Source organism: Sinocyclocheilus grahami, unplaced genomic scaffold (genome assembly GCF_001515645.1).
Source record: "Sinocyclocheilus grahami isolate Dianchi unplaced genomic scaffold, SAMN03320097.WGS_v1.1 scaffold53.1, whole genome shotgun sequence".
Classification (NCBI taxonomy): Eukaryota; Metazoa; Chordata; class Actinopteri; order Cypriniformes; family Cyprinidae; genus Sinocyclocheilus; species Sinocyclocheilus grahami.
This window is the reverse complement of record NW_015505232.1, coordinates 759,220-777,471: the sequence shown is the minus strand read 5'-3', so window position 1 is coordinate 777,471 and position 18,252 is coordinate 759,220. Positions and strand designations below refer to the sequence as shown.

Genomic DNA, 18,252 nt, shown 5'->3' with positions numbered 1-18,252 from the left:
CATGCCCATGCCCAGCATGAAGGCATCCATGGTGTACGGAAGACTTCTCGCCCTCCCCCTCGTCCCTGGAGGAAACATCACCTCCTTTGGTTGGGCCTTCTTACATTCTACCTGTGGACAGACAAAGAGAAAAGCTAAGTGACAAAATAGTTGTTTCACTAAATTTGCAATGTGATGAAAGTATATAGACCGTGCAAAGTTTAGGGCCCTATGGAATCTGTTTTATTGTTTCCCAAATCCTGTGTGTTCCGTTTTCATTTTGCTGGATTCCATTTTAATGGTTTAATAAAATTGTAATAATCAAAAAACATGTCTAACAAATTGAATTCATAATACTTTTCAGTATTGAGAAAAAGACAGCTTGAGAAAAGTTGAAACCATAGGCCCCTAAGAGTCTAAGTTTGAGTAGATGGAACTATTTTTTATCAATGCTTTTTTCCCCACTGAGTTTGTCACACTTCACTCTATGATTGCCTTGGCCAACATAAAATTTCAAAAAAGGCAGCATAATTATGCATGTTAACACATTTAATTTTTGTTTTTAATTACATTGAAGGCAGTACAGAAAATACCACCATGATGACAAAATACTTCACAATTTTGACACACACACACACACACACATACATTATAATGATTTCTGAAGGATCACGTGACACTGAAGACTGGAGTAATGGCTGCTGAAAATTCAGCTTTGCCATCACAAGAATAAATTATATTTTAAATATATTAAAAGAGGTTTTAAATTGTAATAATATTTCAGAATATTACTGTTTTTATTGCGTTTTTGATCAAATTAATTCAGCCTGGGTAAGCTTGGATAAGACGTTTTAAAGACATTAATTTAAATAATATAGCTTCATTTTGTATATGCTAAATAAAATGCATAATTTTTTTCTTTTGGTTTTTGGATGAAATATGGCTTGGTCATGACAGGTATCCTGAACTTCGCCCACCCATTGTTTGGAAGAGTCACTGGACCGTAAACATGATGCCTAAAAATGAACTTTTTGAACAGAGCTCGAGTCATATCTCAAGCTCTGTCAGTTTGAGTTTTGTGTACATTATTGGCATAACAAACATTTGTGTATCCAAAGCATTTTTTTAGACAACTAAACTAATGCAAAAATAAACAAAGTCTCTGTTTTTCTGATCCACCCTGAGATCTCCTCCGCACCCCTCCCCTCATCCTCACGTTCCCGCTCTCTGATTGACATTTTAACCTCTGGAGCTGAGCACATGAGCGGACAGCAGACAGCAGTCCCTGCCTGAGAGACAGAGGAATATTCCTCCAGAGAGCTACGAGAGGGAAGACAACATGTCTCTAGCAAAGGGGAGAAATAAACAAACACACAAGCAGAAAACATCAAACCCAAACAAACACACAGACGTTCGCTCTCTCTGGTGATATGAGCATAACCGGGTCAGACGAGGAAAGACTTTCCTCCTGACAGGCCTAGCAGGCAGAGGATCCTATTTACCAAGCACATCTGCATGCTTACAGGAGTGTGAGTGTGTGTGCGCTGACAGCGCCTCTACGGTAAAAACACGATGAATTTGCACTTGGCTGAATCTGTCCTCTGCGTTGATCGACTCGTCTGCCTGCCCAGGGCCCGTCCATCTGTGTGTGAGTGTGTGTGTGTGCTGCTCAGCCCTTCGCAACACACACACACACACACACGGCAGATCATCTCCCATCGAGACTCACGCAGATGCTGCTCGGCACAGCTGGACACACACACACACACACACACACACACACACACACGGTTCTGCTGAAGTTCAACTTGCTGTGCCATCAGACCTGCTCTGAATACATGAGATATTTCTGGATTTGGCCGGTGATGGATATTTAATATTCATTCTAAATTAATGAAATCTAAAAAGGTTTGGTTCACACTTTGAGCCCTGAGGATGCAGCGTGGGAGATATTATACCATGTAAATGTATTATAATTACTATAGAAGGAATTGTTAATCATATGAGTGTCAAGTTTAACAAACAATTAGCTCAATATAGACTTTCTATCTTCTGTGGAACACAAAAGGAGATATTAAAGGTTCATATGCTGCTCTTTTCCATGTAATTTCAATAATCCATTTATCAAGCACAGAATGCGCATTTTCGGATGAACTAACTCCTTTAATTCAAGAGCTGAGAGATGTACTGATGTGCTCATAGACGGGTGTTTTGGACAACCTGTTGTACAGCATGTCCATTTCAACAGGTCTAATTCTGGACGGCAAACACTCATCTAGCCAGACATCATCTAGGACAGTGTTTTCCAACTTTTTTTTAGTCGCGACACCCTTTGGAAATTTTAACAAACTTGTGGCACCCTACAAAATTTATTTTGTCACAATATTTGAATTTCTAACTTCGATATGATAATTTGAAAAGTATAGATATTCGGTACAACAGGGAAGAACTGCAGAATATAATGTCATACAGACATTTTTAATATTATTAAAAAAAAATTGTCCATCAATGGTGGCAATCAGTAGGCTAATTTCTAATGAAGAGACCAATTTATATGACAGATTTTAATGTAGGCTTTTATACATATGTAAACATTATTTAATTACCATTATAACTAGCTATCTCACAAACTTTTGCTCACTCAGTGGTTTTTTTATTTTACAGTGGGGTAATTGTGTTGCAGTAGCACAAGATAGCTTGATTTCAAACTTTGAATTGAATAAAAAATGACAAGGAAGCAGTTAATAAAATAAGAACAAATAAAGAAATTAATAATGATAGCACAAATAAGGGCAGCGTTACCAGAGTTGCCCATATACCACACCATTACAACACAGTAGGGCTATTGCAGACAGAAACAATACTGTACTACATCCATGTTTCCTGTCGGCTCGATTTTTGAGTGGACTTTGCTGTTCCGATGAGCATGAACGGTATACGAGTGGAGCGACTGAGCGGAGCGCATACGCATAGAGCGGATAATACGCAGAGCGTCCCACCACGTGAAAGTGAAACCTGAGCGGTGAACTAATTTTCGGCAGCCGAAATATCGGTGCATCTCTAATTATTGGCGACATCAGAAATGGATATTATATAGTAGATGCTTTTTTGAACATTTTAGCAATTTAAAAATATTAAAAAATGATTTTTTACACGGCACCCCAGTTGGGAAACACTGATCTAGGAGATAAACATGGGCCATTATCTGCTCACACACAGACACACTGCTGCTGTCTCAAAAGGGTTTCTCAAACTTAATTTAACTCAAGGACATCCTTCATAAGCCCAAACTTCATTCCCTAAAACTAAGACCTATAGGTGATAAAAAAATCTCCTAAAATTTCCGGCACAAACAGGCAGTATGACATCAGTAAGCAGTTTCAATACTACAACCATACAACACACTTAGCATAGAGCTGTTTTCATAAGTCTCATCAATCTACTACTGCTTTTTTAAAGTGTGTATGAGGGAAAGAAAGATGAAAATTCAAAATAGTCATCCAAACTGTTCACGATCTCAATTCATTTTCAACATGGTTTGGGATGTATTCAGTGTGGGTGCTAATAAAAAAAAAAGTGATGAAAAAAAAAAAAAAATTAAAAAAATTATGACCCAAAATTAATGTTTTTTTTATTATTATTATTATTTAGCCAAAAACAAAACTGAAAAGATTTTTTTTAATTAAAAAATGTAATAATTACATTTATTTTACTATCAACACTCAAATAAAAACTGTATACAAACATTTAAATTTCACATAAAGCAGTTTTATATAAACTTTTTAATTTTATAATTATGTTTCTACTCCAGTGCTTGGCTGTAATTGGAGGTGAAGCACAGAAGGTGTATATTTACTTCTTGTAGCTTAAACCGCACCACTAGAGAAGCACTCATTTCAGTCAATGATTTTGGCCCTCTAAAAATCAAGCGTAGCGTTAGTTCTGGCAGGTCACGTTAGTCAAGCTCGCATCAGCTGACTCTCAGCTGATCCCCATCAACCTATGGGAATACGACACCTATCTAAGCATTCATATATAAGGTCCAGCAGTAGTATCAGCAGTTTTCATATTATTACCATGCTAGGCTGCATGGATGTTCTTGCCCAGAACGGAACCATACCGCCAATCCAAACTGTATGCTAATTGTCAATCATATTTGACGATAGTCGTCCTGACAGAACTGTTGAATTTCTGGTTTTGGACGAACATTATCACTACAAAAATAAAAAATAAAAAGAATCAAGAATTAGACACACAATGCCTCAGAATCACACATTCATACAGAACATTTTAAAATCCATTTGTGAAAAGAACAAAGTGAGGGAAAAGAAAGCATTTGTCCTCAAAGAACTGAAATCTGCTCCTCTCTGCTATAATTGGTCAGCAGCTGCCTGAACAAAAAAGACAAGTCAGATAAAACTCACGCCTTATTTTCCACTATAAAAAAGATCAAAAACTACATGTTGGATAATAAAATCCACCAGTATGAGTCCATTTACAGGCACTACTGGTTCCTCTGATCCACTGAAACCAAAGAGTGCCTTTTTTAGTACGTTTACTAGTTTAAAGGGGTCATATGATGCTTTTTTAAAGATCATTATTTTGTGTATTTGGTGTAACAGAATATGTTGACATGCTTTAATGTTCAAAAAACACATTATTTTTCAAATACTGTACATTATTGTAGGTCCTCTATGCCTCGCCTCTCTCAAACGCTTAGTTGTCAACAAAGTCCCTTTCCAGCTGATGAACTATAAAAACATTGACAGCCAATCAGAATGAGTCCTGCTTTAAAGAGCTTGAGCATTTAAAGCTGCAGGGAAAATTAACTCGGCGCACACTTATAATCAACAGCGTTTATCATGTGATGGTGTGGATGCTAACATAGTATAGTATCTTTATAGTTATGGCTATAGTTATAGTTATGTGAACAAAACAAGTATAAACAAGAATAATCTGGCTGCTGTTGGCTAGCATGTCAGAAAGTTATGGACTGCAGGAACAAGAGAGAAACCCCTGATGCTCTGAAGAGAGACAGCAGGACTAATCAGACTTAAAAACCCGGTGAATTGATGGAGAAACCTCCTCTGGTTCACCCCTTCCTCTCTCTCTCTCTCTCTCTCTCTGAGATCTCTCTGTCTGTGTGTGGTAGATGGACACCCGATGAGATGTTCAGCCAGGCAAACAGGTTCACCATCACATGGTGTGCGACATGAGGTTTCTCTGGGTCAGGGAGAAGTTCACATCTCTTGTTCTCTTAGACAGGCTGTAAATAACATCTAGTTATTGGAAAGTAAAGCCTGAACAGGAAGCATAAGGGACTGTGGTGTTACAATTTTCCAATAAATAATATTTAAAAAATAATCACTTAATGATAATAATAATATTTTGTGACAATCAATACACTAAAAAATCTCATCCAAAATGCTCCCCTCCAAACATCCCTAACCCTGCATCCCTATAAACAGTGTAACGTTTATTATTATTTATCCAGCTGATGAACTATAAAAACATTGACAGCCAATCAGAATGAGTCCTGCTTTAAAGAGCTTGAGCATTTAAAGCTGCAGGCAAAATTAACTCGGCGCACACTTATAATCAACAGCGTTTATCATGTGATGGTGTGGATGCTAACATAGTATAGTATCTTTATAGTTGTGGCTATAGTTATAGTTATGTGAACAAAACAAGTATAAACAAGAATAATCTGGCTGCTGTTGGCTAGCATGTCAGAAAGTTATGGACTGCAGGAACAAGAGAGAAACCCCTGATGCTCTGAAGAGAGACAGCAGGACTAATCAGACTTAAAACCCGGTGAATTGATGGAGAAACCTCCTCTGGTTCACCCCTTCCTCTCTCTCTCTCTCTCTGAGATCTCTCTGTCTGTGTGTGGTAGATGGACACCCGATGAGATGTTCAGCCAGGCAAACAGGTTCACCATCACATGGTGTGCGACATGAGGTTTCTCTGGGTCAGGGAGAAGTTCACATCTCTTGTTCTCTTAGACAGGCTGTAAATAACATCTAGTTATTGGAAAGTAAAGCCTGAACAGGAAGCATAAGGGACTGTGGTGTTACAATTTTCCAATAAATAATATTTAAAAAATAATCACTTAATGATAATAATAATATTTTGTGACAATCAATACACTAAAAAATCTCATCCAAAATGCTCCCCTCCAAACATCCCTAACCCTGCATCCCTATAAACAGTATAAAACAAAAAGAAACTTATAAAACAGCCTCAATCTCATGTATAGCTCCACTGGTCAGCAAAAGTGCAAAGCAAGAAAGCAATCAGGTCTCGTCATTTCCCATAAACAAACAGCCTATTCAACTATTACACTTACTTATTTACCTTATATTAACAGTGTCCGTACCGTTCTTATACAGTCACAGGGAACGGACTGCAGGAGACAATCAGGATAGAAATGAGAGGTGCTGGCCTCTGAACAATAGAACCACATGATGGACTCTCAGAGAAAAATCGATTGCATGGCTCTGCGCTCACGGATCTGTCTCTGGGCTCAGGAACAACCTGTCTGTGACGGAAGAAGATCTTAAGGGGTTTGATATTCTGTGCTACCCCACAGCTGCCCGGTGAGCCCAGGGTATGCGCATGGACAGTGCACAGGGATGAGTATCAGTGTGAGAGAGATCCTCCGAGGAGACCCCAGCCAAACCGATCCTTTCCACCACACCGCTCCTGTCAACCCCAGCAGAGCGCCCAGCAGGGGCAGCACAGAGCCAGGGGCCAATTCTCTACATGCAAAACATCCTCCCATCAACTCATGCTTCTGCTCAGTCAGGCATATATTTGTACGAAGCATTCAAAATAAAAAAAATGACTATTTAAATTACATTTAATTATGTACTACTTTTCAAAAGTTTGGGGTCAATAAGATTTTTTCATGCTTATGCTCAGCATTTATTTGATCAAAAATATAGTAAAAACAGTAATACTGTGATGATGTACTATGAATTTTATTCCTGTGATGGCAAAGATACTTTTTTTAACAGTCATTTCTCCAGTCTTCAGTGTCATATGATCCTTCAGAAATCATTCTAATGTGCTGATTTGCTGCTCAAGAAATATTTATTATCAGTGTTGAAAAGGCAGTTGTGCTGCTTTTTATATTTTTGTGGAAACTGATACACATTTTCTGGACTGTTTAATGAATAGCAACTTCAAAACAAACGGCACTGATTTAAGTTAGAAATCTTTTATACCATCCTTTTATAAATGTCTTGATGAGTTTAATATTTAACATTTATTATTATTCATTTATTTTAGAGTTTAATTTATTAATATTTCATTTTGAGTTTAATCATAGATAAATTATATAATAATATTATTTAATAATAAATCATTAAATTGTTCACAAAAGTTCTCAAATAGCTTCACAGGACTATCTGCAATATGGTGGCCATCTAGACATTTTATGCAACATTTAAGTTGGGTAAAAGTAAAACTCATATATATGTATATAAAAATAATGTATATTTATACAATCTCTTTCAAATTTGAACCTGACAAATCCAGTGACTACGCAACGCACATCAGACGTTGCATATACAATCTATGGGTGGCCCATATGAGGCTGAGACTAGGTATTTTCCATCTAATTTCAAGGAAAAACATTTATTTGCAAGCTGAAAGGCAACACTGGTGGCCCATCTGCTGGTTCTGTCCAAAACTGGGCAGCCTGTGGGGTGATAATCCTGATTTAATGAACTCAACATGTGCCAGTTACCTCTCTCTCTTTTTAGCCCCATCAGTCATGATGCAAGCATTTACAAATGAAGGAGGGAGGGGAAAGTTTCTGACTCTTGTTGACTGATCAAAATGTTTTCACACACATGCACACACACAATTTCACGCTTTCTGGCCACTGCCCAACACTTTACACTGTTTACACACTCTCAGCGCTTACAACCACATGCTGTTAGGGATCCTGCTAAATGGGAAATAAAATATTAATCCCTCAATCACCTTCAGAAATTGAAAACGGGCAAAGCACTTACCATTTTATTATTGATTTCGTGAAAATGGATTTCACAGACTTTCTCTACAATGTCTTCATTCTCGAACGTTACGAAGCCGAAGCCTGTGGAAAGAGAGACAGAAACAGAGGAAGAGTCAGTCGTGTGCCTTTTGAACTCAAACTACGACAGATTTCGGCCTCCGTCAGAGGAGAGAGCGTGGGGAGTTCAGATCTGAACGGACATTGTCTTTTTGAAAGCCGGGCGCTGATGAAATCTCTCTCGCGACCGGGCAGACGAGGGGGAAATCGGACAGCAGAAAAGCACAAAGACTGTTAATGAGATTCATAGAGCCACATCTGAATTTCATTAAATGCGTTCTGCGGTGCCTTCATTGAAATTTCACCGTATAACAAGCTCCCGTTTTAATGTAAATGCAGGGCCGGAGATCCCTGAATCCGTCTCTGACCGTGGGATTGTCTTCTTTTTTCATATTTATGAAATATTAAGTTTAACCCTTTCAGCTCATCCAGGCTTAACAAGGATTTGGCTGTGCTTTTATTATAATGAGAGAAAGAGAAACGCTTTTCTCTGCAGCCGAATCTGTGACTCAGGAAGGGAAATGATTTTCTATTCCTGGGTGTTAAGAGGAGACCAACGGTGAGAACACAAAGGAAAACAACCAGAGAGGAAGATAAACACTTTACTCACTGTTTGTTTATAAAGACAGGATGCTCTTTCAGTCGCACAGCACACACAAACACCATTCTGATAATTTCACAAGAGCTGTGTGCTACAGAGACTCGCAGAGAAGCAGAGGATTGATTGAATGAGACTGCATAAAAGTAGGGGTGCTCCGATTGATCGGCTACCGATCATTATCAGCCGATAATCATGTTGGGATGATTGATCGGCGGTCTCTAAAAAGGCCGATCTCAAGCTGAGGACGTTGCCATGAGAGATTTGGCATGACATGCAGCGGCACCATCTCAGTCTCTGTCCGGCGCGGGTGAAATCATTATAATGCTGAAGGTGAGGTACATTGTGTGAGACAGCGAGAGTGAATGACCACACATGCGCTCTCTCAAAATACGCAAATGTCTTCAAATCACCACATCGCGTCTGTCTATAAGCGAGCTGCACAGTTGACACAGGAATTGTCACTTGCACAATCGAGGCAGTGTCACATCGTCACTAAAATGAATAAATTGCATTACTTTTAAATTCTTGCCAGTGTTTAACCATTCAGCGCTTGTGCGCTCTTCTGGAGACCGTGCGCTCATGCACACTCGCAGCGCACACACATAATGCCAGGTTCACATTACTCCGTTTGCAGTGGGTATGTGGTGCGTATTTTTTCCGCGCTCATGTTAACGGATTAATAAAGCGCGCACACTGCACACCGTTGCAGACCAGCAGTGCGTTCAACGAGCGGTGCGTCTGCAGCAGTGCAGAGATGGTTTCCACACCGAGTCTATTTTTGCTGCACTGCAAGCAATGAATTAAAGTAACCATAAATGCATATTATTAAAGTCTACTGTGTTTCACAGTCAACACATATGGCTTTTTGTCCCCCCACTTTCAAAAATGAAATTCAGGCCCTGAATAAATGTCTAAAAATCCTGATTGGAGTATCACTATAAATAGTTATAAATGATAAAACGAAGGCTTTAAAAAGATCGGTATCAGTGATCGGTATCAGCAGATACTGCTTTCTGTCATCGGCCTCAAAAATCCTGATCGGAGTACCCCTAATAAAATGTGTCCAGATGCTGCTAATGGTTGGTGTTTGTGTATTTGTGTAGTCTAGCACTTTAATGAGGCATGTGCTTTCTTCATACTGTATACTCTCACACCTACACCACTGTTACGAGTTATGAAACATGCTATTTCTAAACTGGCTGATGAGGAGGTGGGAAAAACACAAACGACTATACATAATGATAAATAAAAGTTAAAGAAAAAAATCCAATTGCTTTAGATACATATATATACACACATACATACATATATATATATATATATATATTCAAAATAGTTTCAATGTTTTTCCTAAAATTCATGAAATGAAACGTAACTGAGCACTACATCAAATGCTCTGAGCAATAAAAGTTTTTTTAGTTCTGGAGAAACAGAGGTGTTTTGTATGTCCTGCACATACAGAAGGAAACAACCCCAAATCTCTTGCCTTCCACACAAGAAAATTACTGGAGTCATTTTTCAAAGGCAGTGCTGTATTTTGTCCTGACCTTAATTCTTATCTCCACCTTTTAAAAGATGAAAGATCTACGCAGGGCTATTCTCTCCTCCAGCAGTCAGCTGGGCATCAGAATAAAAGCGTGAGGTCAAAGGTCAAGCACAGCAGACTGTAGCAGTATGTGGACGCTCCAGTGATATGAGGAGATAAAAGACCATACAACACAAACACACACTGCTCAGAAACTGAGGACACACTCGTAACACAGGACTGTAATATAGTGTTTGATGATCATTTATAGTCCATTATATATGCAAAGAGGTTAGCCAATCATCGAATCGCCTGAAGTCATACTGTTGTTTGCACTGCAGTATGCAGCATTAAAAGAAACGGATCACACACGTCACTGCTCATTTGCATAAAGGTGAACTTTCGCTCATGCCACTTCAAATCTCCAAATTGCTTTTGATCTGAACATCTATCTCTCTGTTCTTTCTCTGTTCTTGTAGAAGCAGCTTGTGTCAGTTTGCTAATATTGAGAGCAGAAGTGTGTGTGTGTGTGTGTTTGTTGTCTGGAGAGTGATCTTGAAAACAAAGAAGAAAAGACCGCCGACAAATCAGCCATCAGGAGCCATTTGTCACTGCAGATTTCAGACGGAGAAACACACATACACCTGCGCTCTCTAGAGAACTCTTACGTCACAGTGTGACCACAACACCCAGGCGCTGCTAAATCTGGACAAGCTCCCGGGCTTCATGGCATCCTGCAATTCCATCAGGAGTCTGAAGGGGGCAGTGCTGTGATAACTGAGTCTCTGGCTCTGGGACAGTCTGACCTCTGTGTTAACAAAACACCCACTCGCTTTCGCACACGATCACGCACGCACGCACACACACACACCGCAGAAAATCATCCAAGTCTCAGCACACCCTGTAGAGCCAACACTTTAGAGAAGAAACATATGCTCATCTCAGCTGAGTGTGGCACTCACTCCGTTCCCTGGTGTGGCGGCTCCTAGAGCTTAATTCGCTCCGACAGATGTGAGAGAATCTGGAAAAGAATTGAGGCTGATGTCTCTGTTTTACTTAATGATGATGCAAACTCATCCTGCTATGGGACGAAACAAGAGAAGCCTCTGCGGTGTCAAACATGCAGACGCTAGTCTCAGATTTGGATCATCTGATGCATTTTGTGCAATAAAAAAACCTGTTTAAAATGGCCAACTCGAATCTGATTGGCTGGCTTTTTTTCTAGGAGTAAGGTGCACAGGTTTTCATTGCTCTGCTGAGAGAACAAACATGCTTTCAACACCAAATATTAGTAAGATATCAAGAGTGTAGAGCAAGTAATCAGAACATCCCTTAACTAAACTTAGTTTGTAAAATAATTCTCACTTTGGGATGGAAATTGTGACCCCAAAGTCTACAAGCACTTTCCAGTGAAGTCTTTGCTGTTGTTTACAAAGATTTATGATATATAACTTTTACGATAATTTGGCAATATTCAATATATTTTAAATTGATTGTAGCAGATCATAATGGATATATTAGCCAATATCAGATATATAATACTCGTTTTAATATTATTTTAATATTACTTAGCCTATATATTATTTCTATAATTTTTTTTTATTTGTATGTTTTCAGTGAGTGTGTCTGTGTAGTTTGTTAAGAAACATAGCACTGACTTTTCTCCTAGTTTTACATTTAGATTACCTTTAGATGCCATCAAACACTCAATTAGCTTTTAAACGCTAATAATTTAATAACCCTGTTAAATATAACCTTTAGGAAATCTCAAAATGAATACAAATTTTTATACTGTGCATTGTAATGTTGTGATGCCTAAATTCATTTGTAGCATTTACAATGCCTGATATTAGTTTTTGGTGTATTATTTTTATTTTATTATATTTGTTATTTACATGAACTATAACTTCATCTATGTCTGTGGTCATTTTGGTTTAAGTAGCTCTCATTACAGGACAGAGGACACGGCCCACCACATGTTTCCAACAGGATGCTAATGATTTCTCCGCATGCAGTGTAATATAAGACAGATCATCCTGTGTGTGTAATGGATCGCCATACCTCCATAGCAGTGTTTATTAGATTTCTCTCTGCCATCTGACTATACTTACAGCAAACTCTTGCTTTTAGTCGTGTCAAGTGTGTGTTTTGAGTGTCACTCTGATGTGTTTTAACAGATGTCAGCTTTTTCGTATCTTAATGAGCACACTAGCCAACTTATGTGTGTTTCTGTAAATGTTCTTGGGGGGCTGTTTAGCATTAAGATCAATTTAAAAATCCCCAGATGAGGGAGAGAGAGAGTCAACGTTTTCAAATGGAGTCTGACAGCGCATGAACTTTAACTGCTGCTGCTTTCTCTCTGCCTCATCTTATGCGAGCAAATTATGGTCTTCTGGAACTTTCTCTCTGATGTGCTCTACTTTAAATACGTCTAACCGCCGCCAGCACAATCTGCTTTTATGCAAAGATCTCTTAATGTCTCATTGATTTCGCATTTTAATGGATTTAGCACTGTGTGGTGAGGAGGAAACCTGGTAACCCGAGAGAGGAAGACGAACGTGGGCTGATTGCTCTCGGATAGCAAGTGTGAGATGCGTTTTAGTCAGAGCGGCGTTCTGAAAATGGCTGCTAACACCTCTTACCACCTGCGCCAGCGGACACGGAGTGCTGGAGTCAAAGCAGATTGTCTAAGGTGAAGAGAAAGTTGTGAAGAGAAAGAGAGAGAGGTGTTGATTGTCCTCAGAGCCGCAGGGACACTGTTGGTCTTAATAACCGTGGATGGCTGGTGCTTTAGCCATCTGCTGTGCTGAAGAGGCCCTGGGGGGTGAGCGCAGCAGGAATCATGGAGGTCATACTGCAGAACTGAGGGTTCTTCCATTTGTGTTACACCGTGGAAAGCAAGTCATATCGGGTTTGGAGGACATTTGTATACTGTATGCATAGTCTTACAAAGCCAGACTTAATGTCTGGACCACTTTGCAGCTCCTTCTGATCAAGAACCATAAGCAAAATGACAGACTGATGTTTGTTATTAAAAATTGTCTAAATAATTTTAAAAAATGCAACAATTAAAAGCTAAGAGTGAATTTAGGCATCACAACATTATAATGTCAAGTATTCAACCTTTAGGTCCAGTCCTTGGTCCAGACCTCGTTTATAATAGGTTTTAATGTTTTTGTCTTGTCGCTCTGGCCGGGACACGGCATCACTGTATGGTAAGGGGCTTAACATTTCCATCACACGCTTGAGGTATTTCGCCAATCACAATGCACTGGATAGCTGGCCAATCAGAGCACACCTCGTTTTTCAGACCGGTGAGCTTTGTAAAAATGTAGGCGTTTCAGAAAGGCGGGGCATAGAGGAGAAACAATAATGTACAGTATGTGGAAAATAATGTGTTTTTTGAACCTTAAACGGCATAAACACATTTCATTAAACCAAATACACAAAACAATGTTCTTTTAAGCAACATCTTATGACCCCTTTAAAAAGTGATATAAATCTACTTGTAAAAATAGGTGAAATTAGCATGCACTATTAAATATACAATATCTGGATAAACCTCCAAAACCTGTTCACACCAACAGCCTGCTGTACAACCAATCAGAGAGAGCCTGGTCCTAATCCTGTCCTGCGTTCAGAAATAGCAAGCAGCGGTGGTCACCTGCAGATCTGGAGGTACATGACCTACACGTGTATCAGATTGACATGTGCTGCTAAATAACACCCATGACCCTCTCTGTCAATCTAATCCAGAAGACAGGCAGTCACAGCACTGTAGGAAAATCTAAGACAAAAACAGAGTGAGCATCTTCTGAGGAAGAGCAGAAAACGGCAGCAGATATAAATTAATAACGTGGCGGCAGACAGCTCCATTCAGAACAAACCGCTGACGTAATGAGTGTTTTGTCTGAGGATGTCGAAAGAGACCAATTACTATGAGAAAGAGAGAGAGAGTCAGATGACTTATCAGTGTTGTTACTCTGGCATGTAACGACTGTTTCATTAATAAAAATAAAAGCACAAATCAAAGTAATGGGGCTCAAATAAATCCCTGCGATGTTTTCCGAGAAATCTTCTGCGATGAGCTCCTCTAACCCCTCACAGCCTGAGAGTATTAACTGTGCTTTTGGACGTCGGCTCCATTGACTTCATCAACATCAGACCTGTGGCCCCAATAGCCAATTAAAAGGAGAGAGAGAGACAGAGAGAGAGAAAGCCTTGGGTGTTTTTTCACCTGAAAATCCTCCAGTGAATCCAAGCCATTAAAAGAGGATAGCTGCATCAGCTCAGATCAGAACGTAGATAAATAACGACTTCCAGAGACGTTTACTCAACACATACACACAAACCCCCACACCCACGAACAAGACATTGTCCTGTTTCACACCGATGCTTGTTTTGAGCAGTGTTCAGTCAGTATATGATGTTCAAAATCAATGTGAAATGTCATTCATGGGATTAACTACTGTATTTTATGTGTACGCAGATGCGTGTTTGTGTGCATCTAGGGTAGTGGAGGACGAAAAGGTAAAACCTAGCTGCTTCACTACTTTTATTTACTGTATGCCTTGCTCTCAGGAAATGTGTGCTTGTGTGTGTGGCCACCTGCTTGCAAATTCCCTATTAATTTAATGATGACTTCAGTTCATCTTTGCTTTCCATACTGTCAGTTTGAATCAGCATGTTCTAGATTCTCTCACTGAAAGCTACATGGTTGAACGTGATAGATTCAGGGGTCTGAAAGGGTGACAAAAATTAGTGCTGCAAATTAATTTTTAAGTAAATTGAGCTTGGACCATCTTAAAAGGTAGCCTGAGTTCAGTTTGCTTTACAATGTGCAGCATTTACTTTATTTTCACATTCAAATGCCAAATATTTTGGCCCGTTACAGGTATAACGAATATTTGTATAATGACACACACCAAAGGAAATGAGACACTTATTCTATGCAAATGACAGAATGAGCATATTAGAAACACTTTCAAAGGTCTTGCTTTAGTGCTCTGTGCAAATGAAGGCTTAAGGGTTTAACCAGACCACCTTGCAATAGCATATGAAAGTTATGAAATTTATACAGATATTGTTATACAGATATAACACTAGTGTATATGAATGGATGTAGCCCAAGGCTGAGAGTAGATTAAAAAATAAGATTAATATATTTTTTTGAAAACAAAATTAATCTAACACAATTAGCTTATATTTGCCTCCAAACGTGTAGTTGAAATCAAAATGTAGTGGACAACAATATTCAATGTTTAAAAACAAAAATGAACTGGACCAAAAAGATATCCAAGCCTACTTTCAAAGCCAAACCAAAGAGAAATTGGTTATTTTTTTTCACTTATATCACTTTTTGACCCACTTGAATTGGTCTGAGCTTGATTCTTTTAAAGAGGTCTCAAGTAAATCTGTGTACAGTATGCTACTGCTTTTCATATTTAATATTCTAACATCCTTTCATAGCTGTAGTGAAGCAAACTTACACCAAATGCACAACAAATATTCCTTATGCTAAATGAAAATAAAATGCACTTGCCATACAATAGGTGGTGTGTATGTATGTACCGTATATGTGTATATACACACACACACACATACTGTACACATATATACTGTGTGTATATATATATATATAAATGTATGTGTGTGTGTGTGTCTGTGTGTATAGGTGTGCATAGGATTTACAATAGTTTTGCTAAGAAAGCATCTGTCAAGGCCATAAATGCAAAAGCAAAATGCAAATGCGTGTATGTTCTGCAGGTGAGGTGCCTCATAGAATGCTGGGAAACTATTTTGTCTGTGTCTCAATGTAGGTCAGCTAACAGAACAGGCCATCTATTCCTGTGTCCTACTTCCAGACACACGGCCCTACCTCTCATTTGTGCGAGTCCTCTTCCCAAGAGCATGAGCGTGAGAGAAAAAAAGAAAGGAAACGAAAATGAGGGAAAGTAGCAGAAATTATACCTCATAGCAGCTCTGTTACAGTATATTCTACATTTACTAACAGTGAATGTAAGGTAGAAAGTGATGTTCTGTGAGGATGTGAATGTGTCTGCTTTTAGACTAGCTCACAGTCAAACATATGTTTATGAAAATGCCATTTCCCCTGCTGCATGATGTGCCTTTGATTTCCAACTCCAATTCTACAAGATTGACTATCCTGAGAGCAAATCCCCCTGCCGCACATGTCCCAGACCCCACAGATTCCCCATCTGACACTTCTGTTCCTCTATAGCACAAAGATGAAGATGGGCATCATAAAAGGACCGTGGAATGGTCGGGCTCCTTGCCAAATGCACATTCACAGTTCGGATGAGGTTCTTTTGGGCTGGAGTCTCTTTTGAATGCACAGCTTTTTGTCGCAGGCAGCTACAGATATCCAACATGTTTATTCATCTGAGATGAGAGGCTGATTTACATAGAACACAATATGTAATAAATTAACGCTTGAATAGAAGGGAGATGATGAACAGAGAGAGGATTGACTCCGGATTAGAGAAACAGACCGTTTGGGGATAGTTGAGAATATTTAGAGGCTGTGAATAGCAGAAGAGAAAGAATGAAAATAAGAGGAGAGAATTGGAGACTTACGTGAGGAGAAATCAAATGAGAGAATGAGGGGAGAAGAGAGGAGATGAGAACAAGAGGATAGAGGAAGGGAGGAGACCAGAAGAGCAGATGAAGAGCAGAGAATGAGAGTGAGAGGAGACAAGAGGAAATAAGAGCAGATGTGAGGAGAAATGGAGAAGATTGGAGACAATAGAATGAGACAAGGGGAGAAGTGATGAGAATAAGAAGAGGGGAAAAGAAGAGAGAGTGGAGAATGACAGTGAGAGGAGATGAGACAATGAGAAGAGGGGAGAGGAGAGATGAAAACAGGAGGCAATAAAAAGAACAGAAGAAAAGAAAATTAAGTCAAAGACAAAAAGAAGGGAATATGAGATAATGCGACAGTGGAGAAAAGACAGTAAGAGGAGACAGCTGAGAAAAGAAGACAGGAGAAAATGAGAGAAGAAAAAGAGAGGTTGAGACAAGTGGAGGAGAGATGAGAATAAAAAGAGGGAAGTGGAGAAAATAGGAGAGAAAAAAAACTAAGGAAGAGCAGAATACTGTGCATTCAGTCTTTCTGTAATTGCATTAGAATTTCAATGGTGCTTTTGAAAAGCACTGAGCAGGAGCAGCCCTCCAGATGAATCAGACGGCTCTGAACATTTAAAGTGAATCGCATGCGAGCTCAACAAAGTAGCATTGATTAAACTTAATTAGGCTTTTGGTGGGCACTCAGACTACACTCTGTGTGTGTGTGTGTGTGTGTGTGTGTGTGTGTGTGTGTGCGCCGTAGCTTTTAAAAGGCACACAATGGTTTAGTTCATCTGTAATGAAGAATATCGGTGCTGGCACTTGTGTTTGTTCGAGGGAGACGCAGAGATGAACCTCTGACACCGATAAAAGGAAGCAATAGTATTTAAGAGTCGTTAGTTTACATGAGTCTTTCTCGTCCCAAACAATAACGACGATTAGAGCAAGAAAACCTAAATTAATTCCATTTCGGATGACCAGAGCTGAGCCAGCCTAGGAGACCAATGGGACTCCACTGGTTGTTTGAATTCACAGCTCACTGGGTTTGTTCGGATCCCCGGTGGAGTGTAATTGGGATAATTCGTTGGATTAATCAAAATGCGGAGGCCTGGATTTGGGAGGTGCTCCAGCGTGCCGCTCAGCAGAGCATCTGGGATGTGGCCAGGAGGAATTAACTCTGCCGGAAAGCTCCGTCTCTCTTACATAAAGTCTATTTAATTCATTTAAACCGATCTGCCTTTCGCATATCGAGATTAGTCAGCGCACAGAGTTACACACAGAATGCGCTTTGTGTGTAAACAACACAAGTGCCAAACAATACGATGTTTTCTCATAATCATGTGAAGTAACGAAAGCTCTATGACGTACAAGAGGCCGAGCGAGATATTCATGTTCAGTCTGAGAGTTTCCTGCAGTCTCTTATGAAGCACATTACTGGCAGTGAGAGATCAGCTGTGTGAGAGATGGAAATATGAGATC

The 18,252-nt window shown here is 39.4% G+C and overlaps 1 protein-coding gene across 2 annotated transcripts in view; it reads right to left on the bottom strand.

The window, feature by feature from the left end:
* Window positions 1–18,252, bottom strand: part of LOC107583367 (RNA-binding protein Musashi homolog 2-like) — a 186,769-nt gene continuing 168,517 nt past the window's right edge. For both annotated transcript variants that reach the window (XM_016269563.1, XM_016269565.1), the window contains 2 exons: window positions 8,004–8,086; window positions 1–111 (listed from right to left, as the gene is read on the bottom strand). In XM_016269563.1, coding sequence (XP_016125049.1) covers window positions 8,072–8,086 — 15 coding nt within the window. In that variant the 3' untranslated portion in view covers window positions 1–111; window positions 8,004–8,071. The remainder of the gene's footprint in view (window positions 112–8,003; window positions 8,087–18,252) is intronic.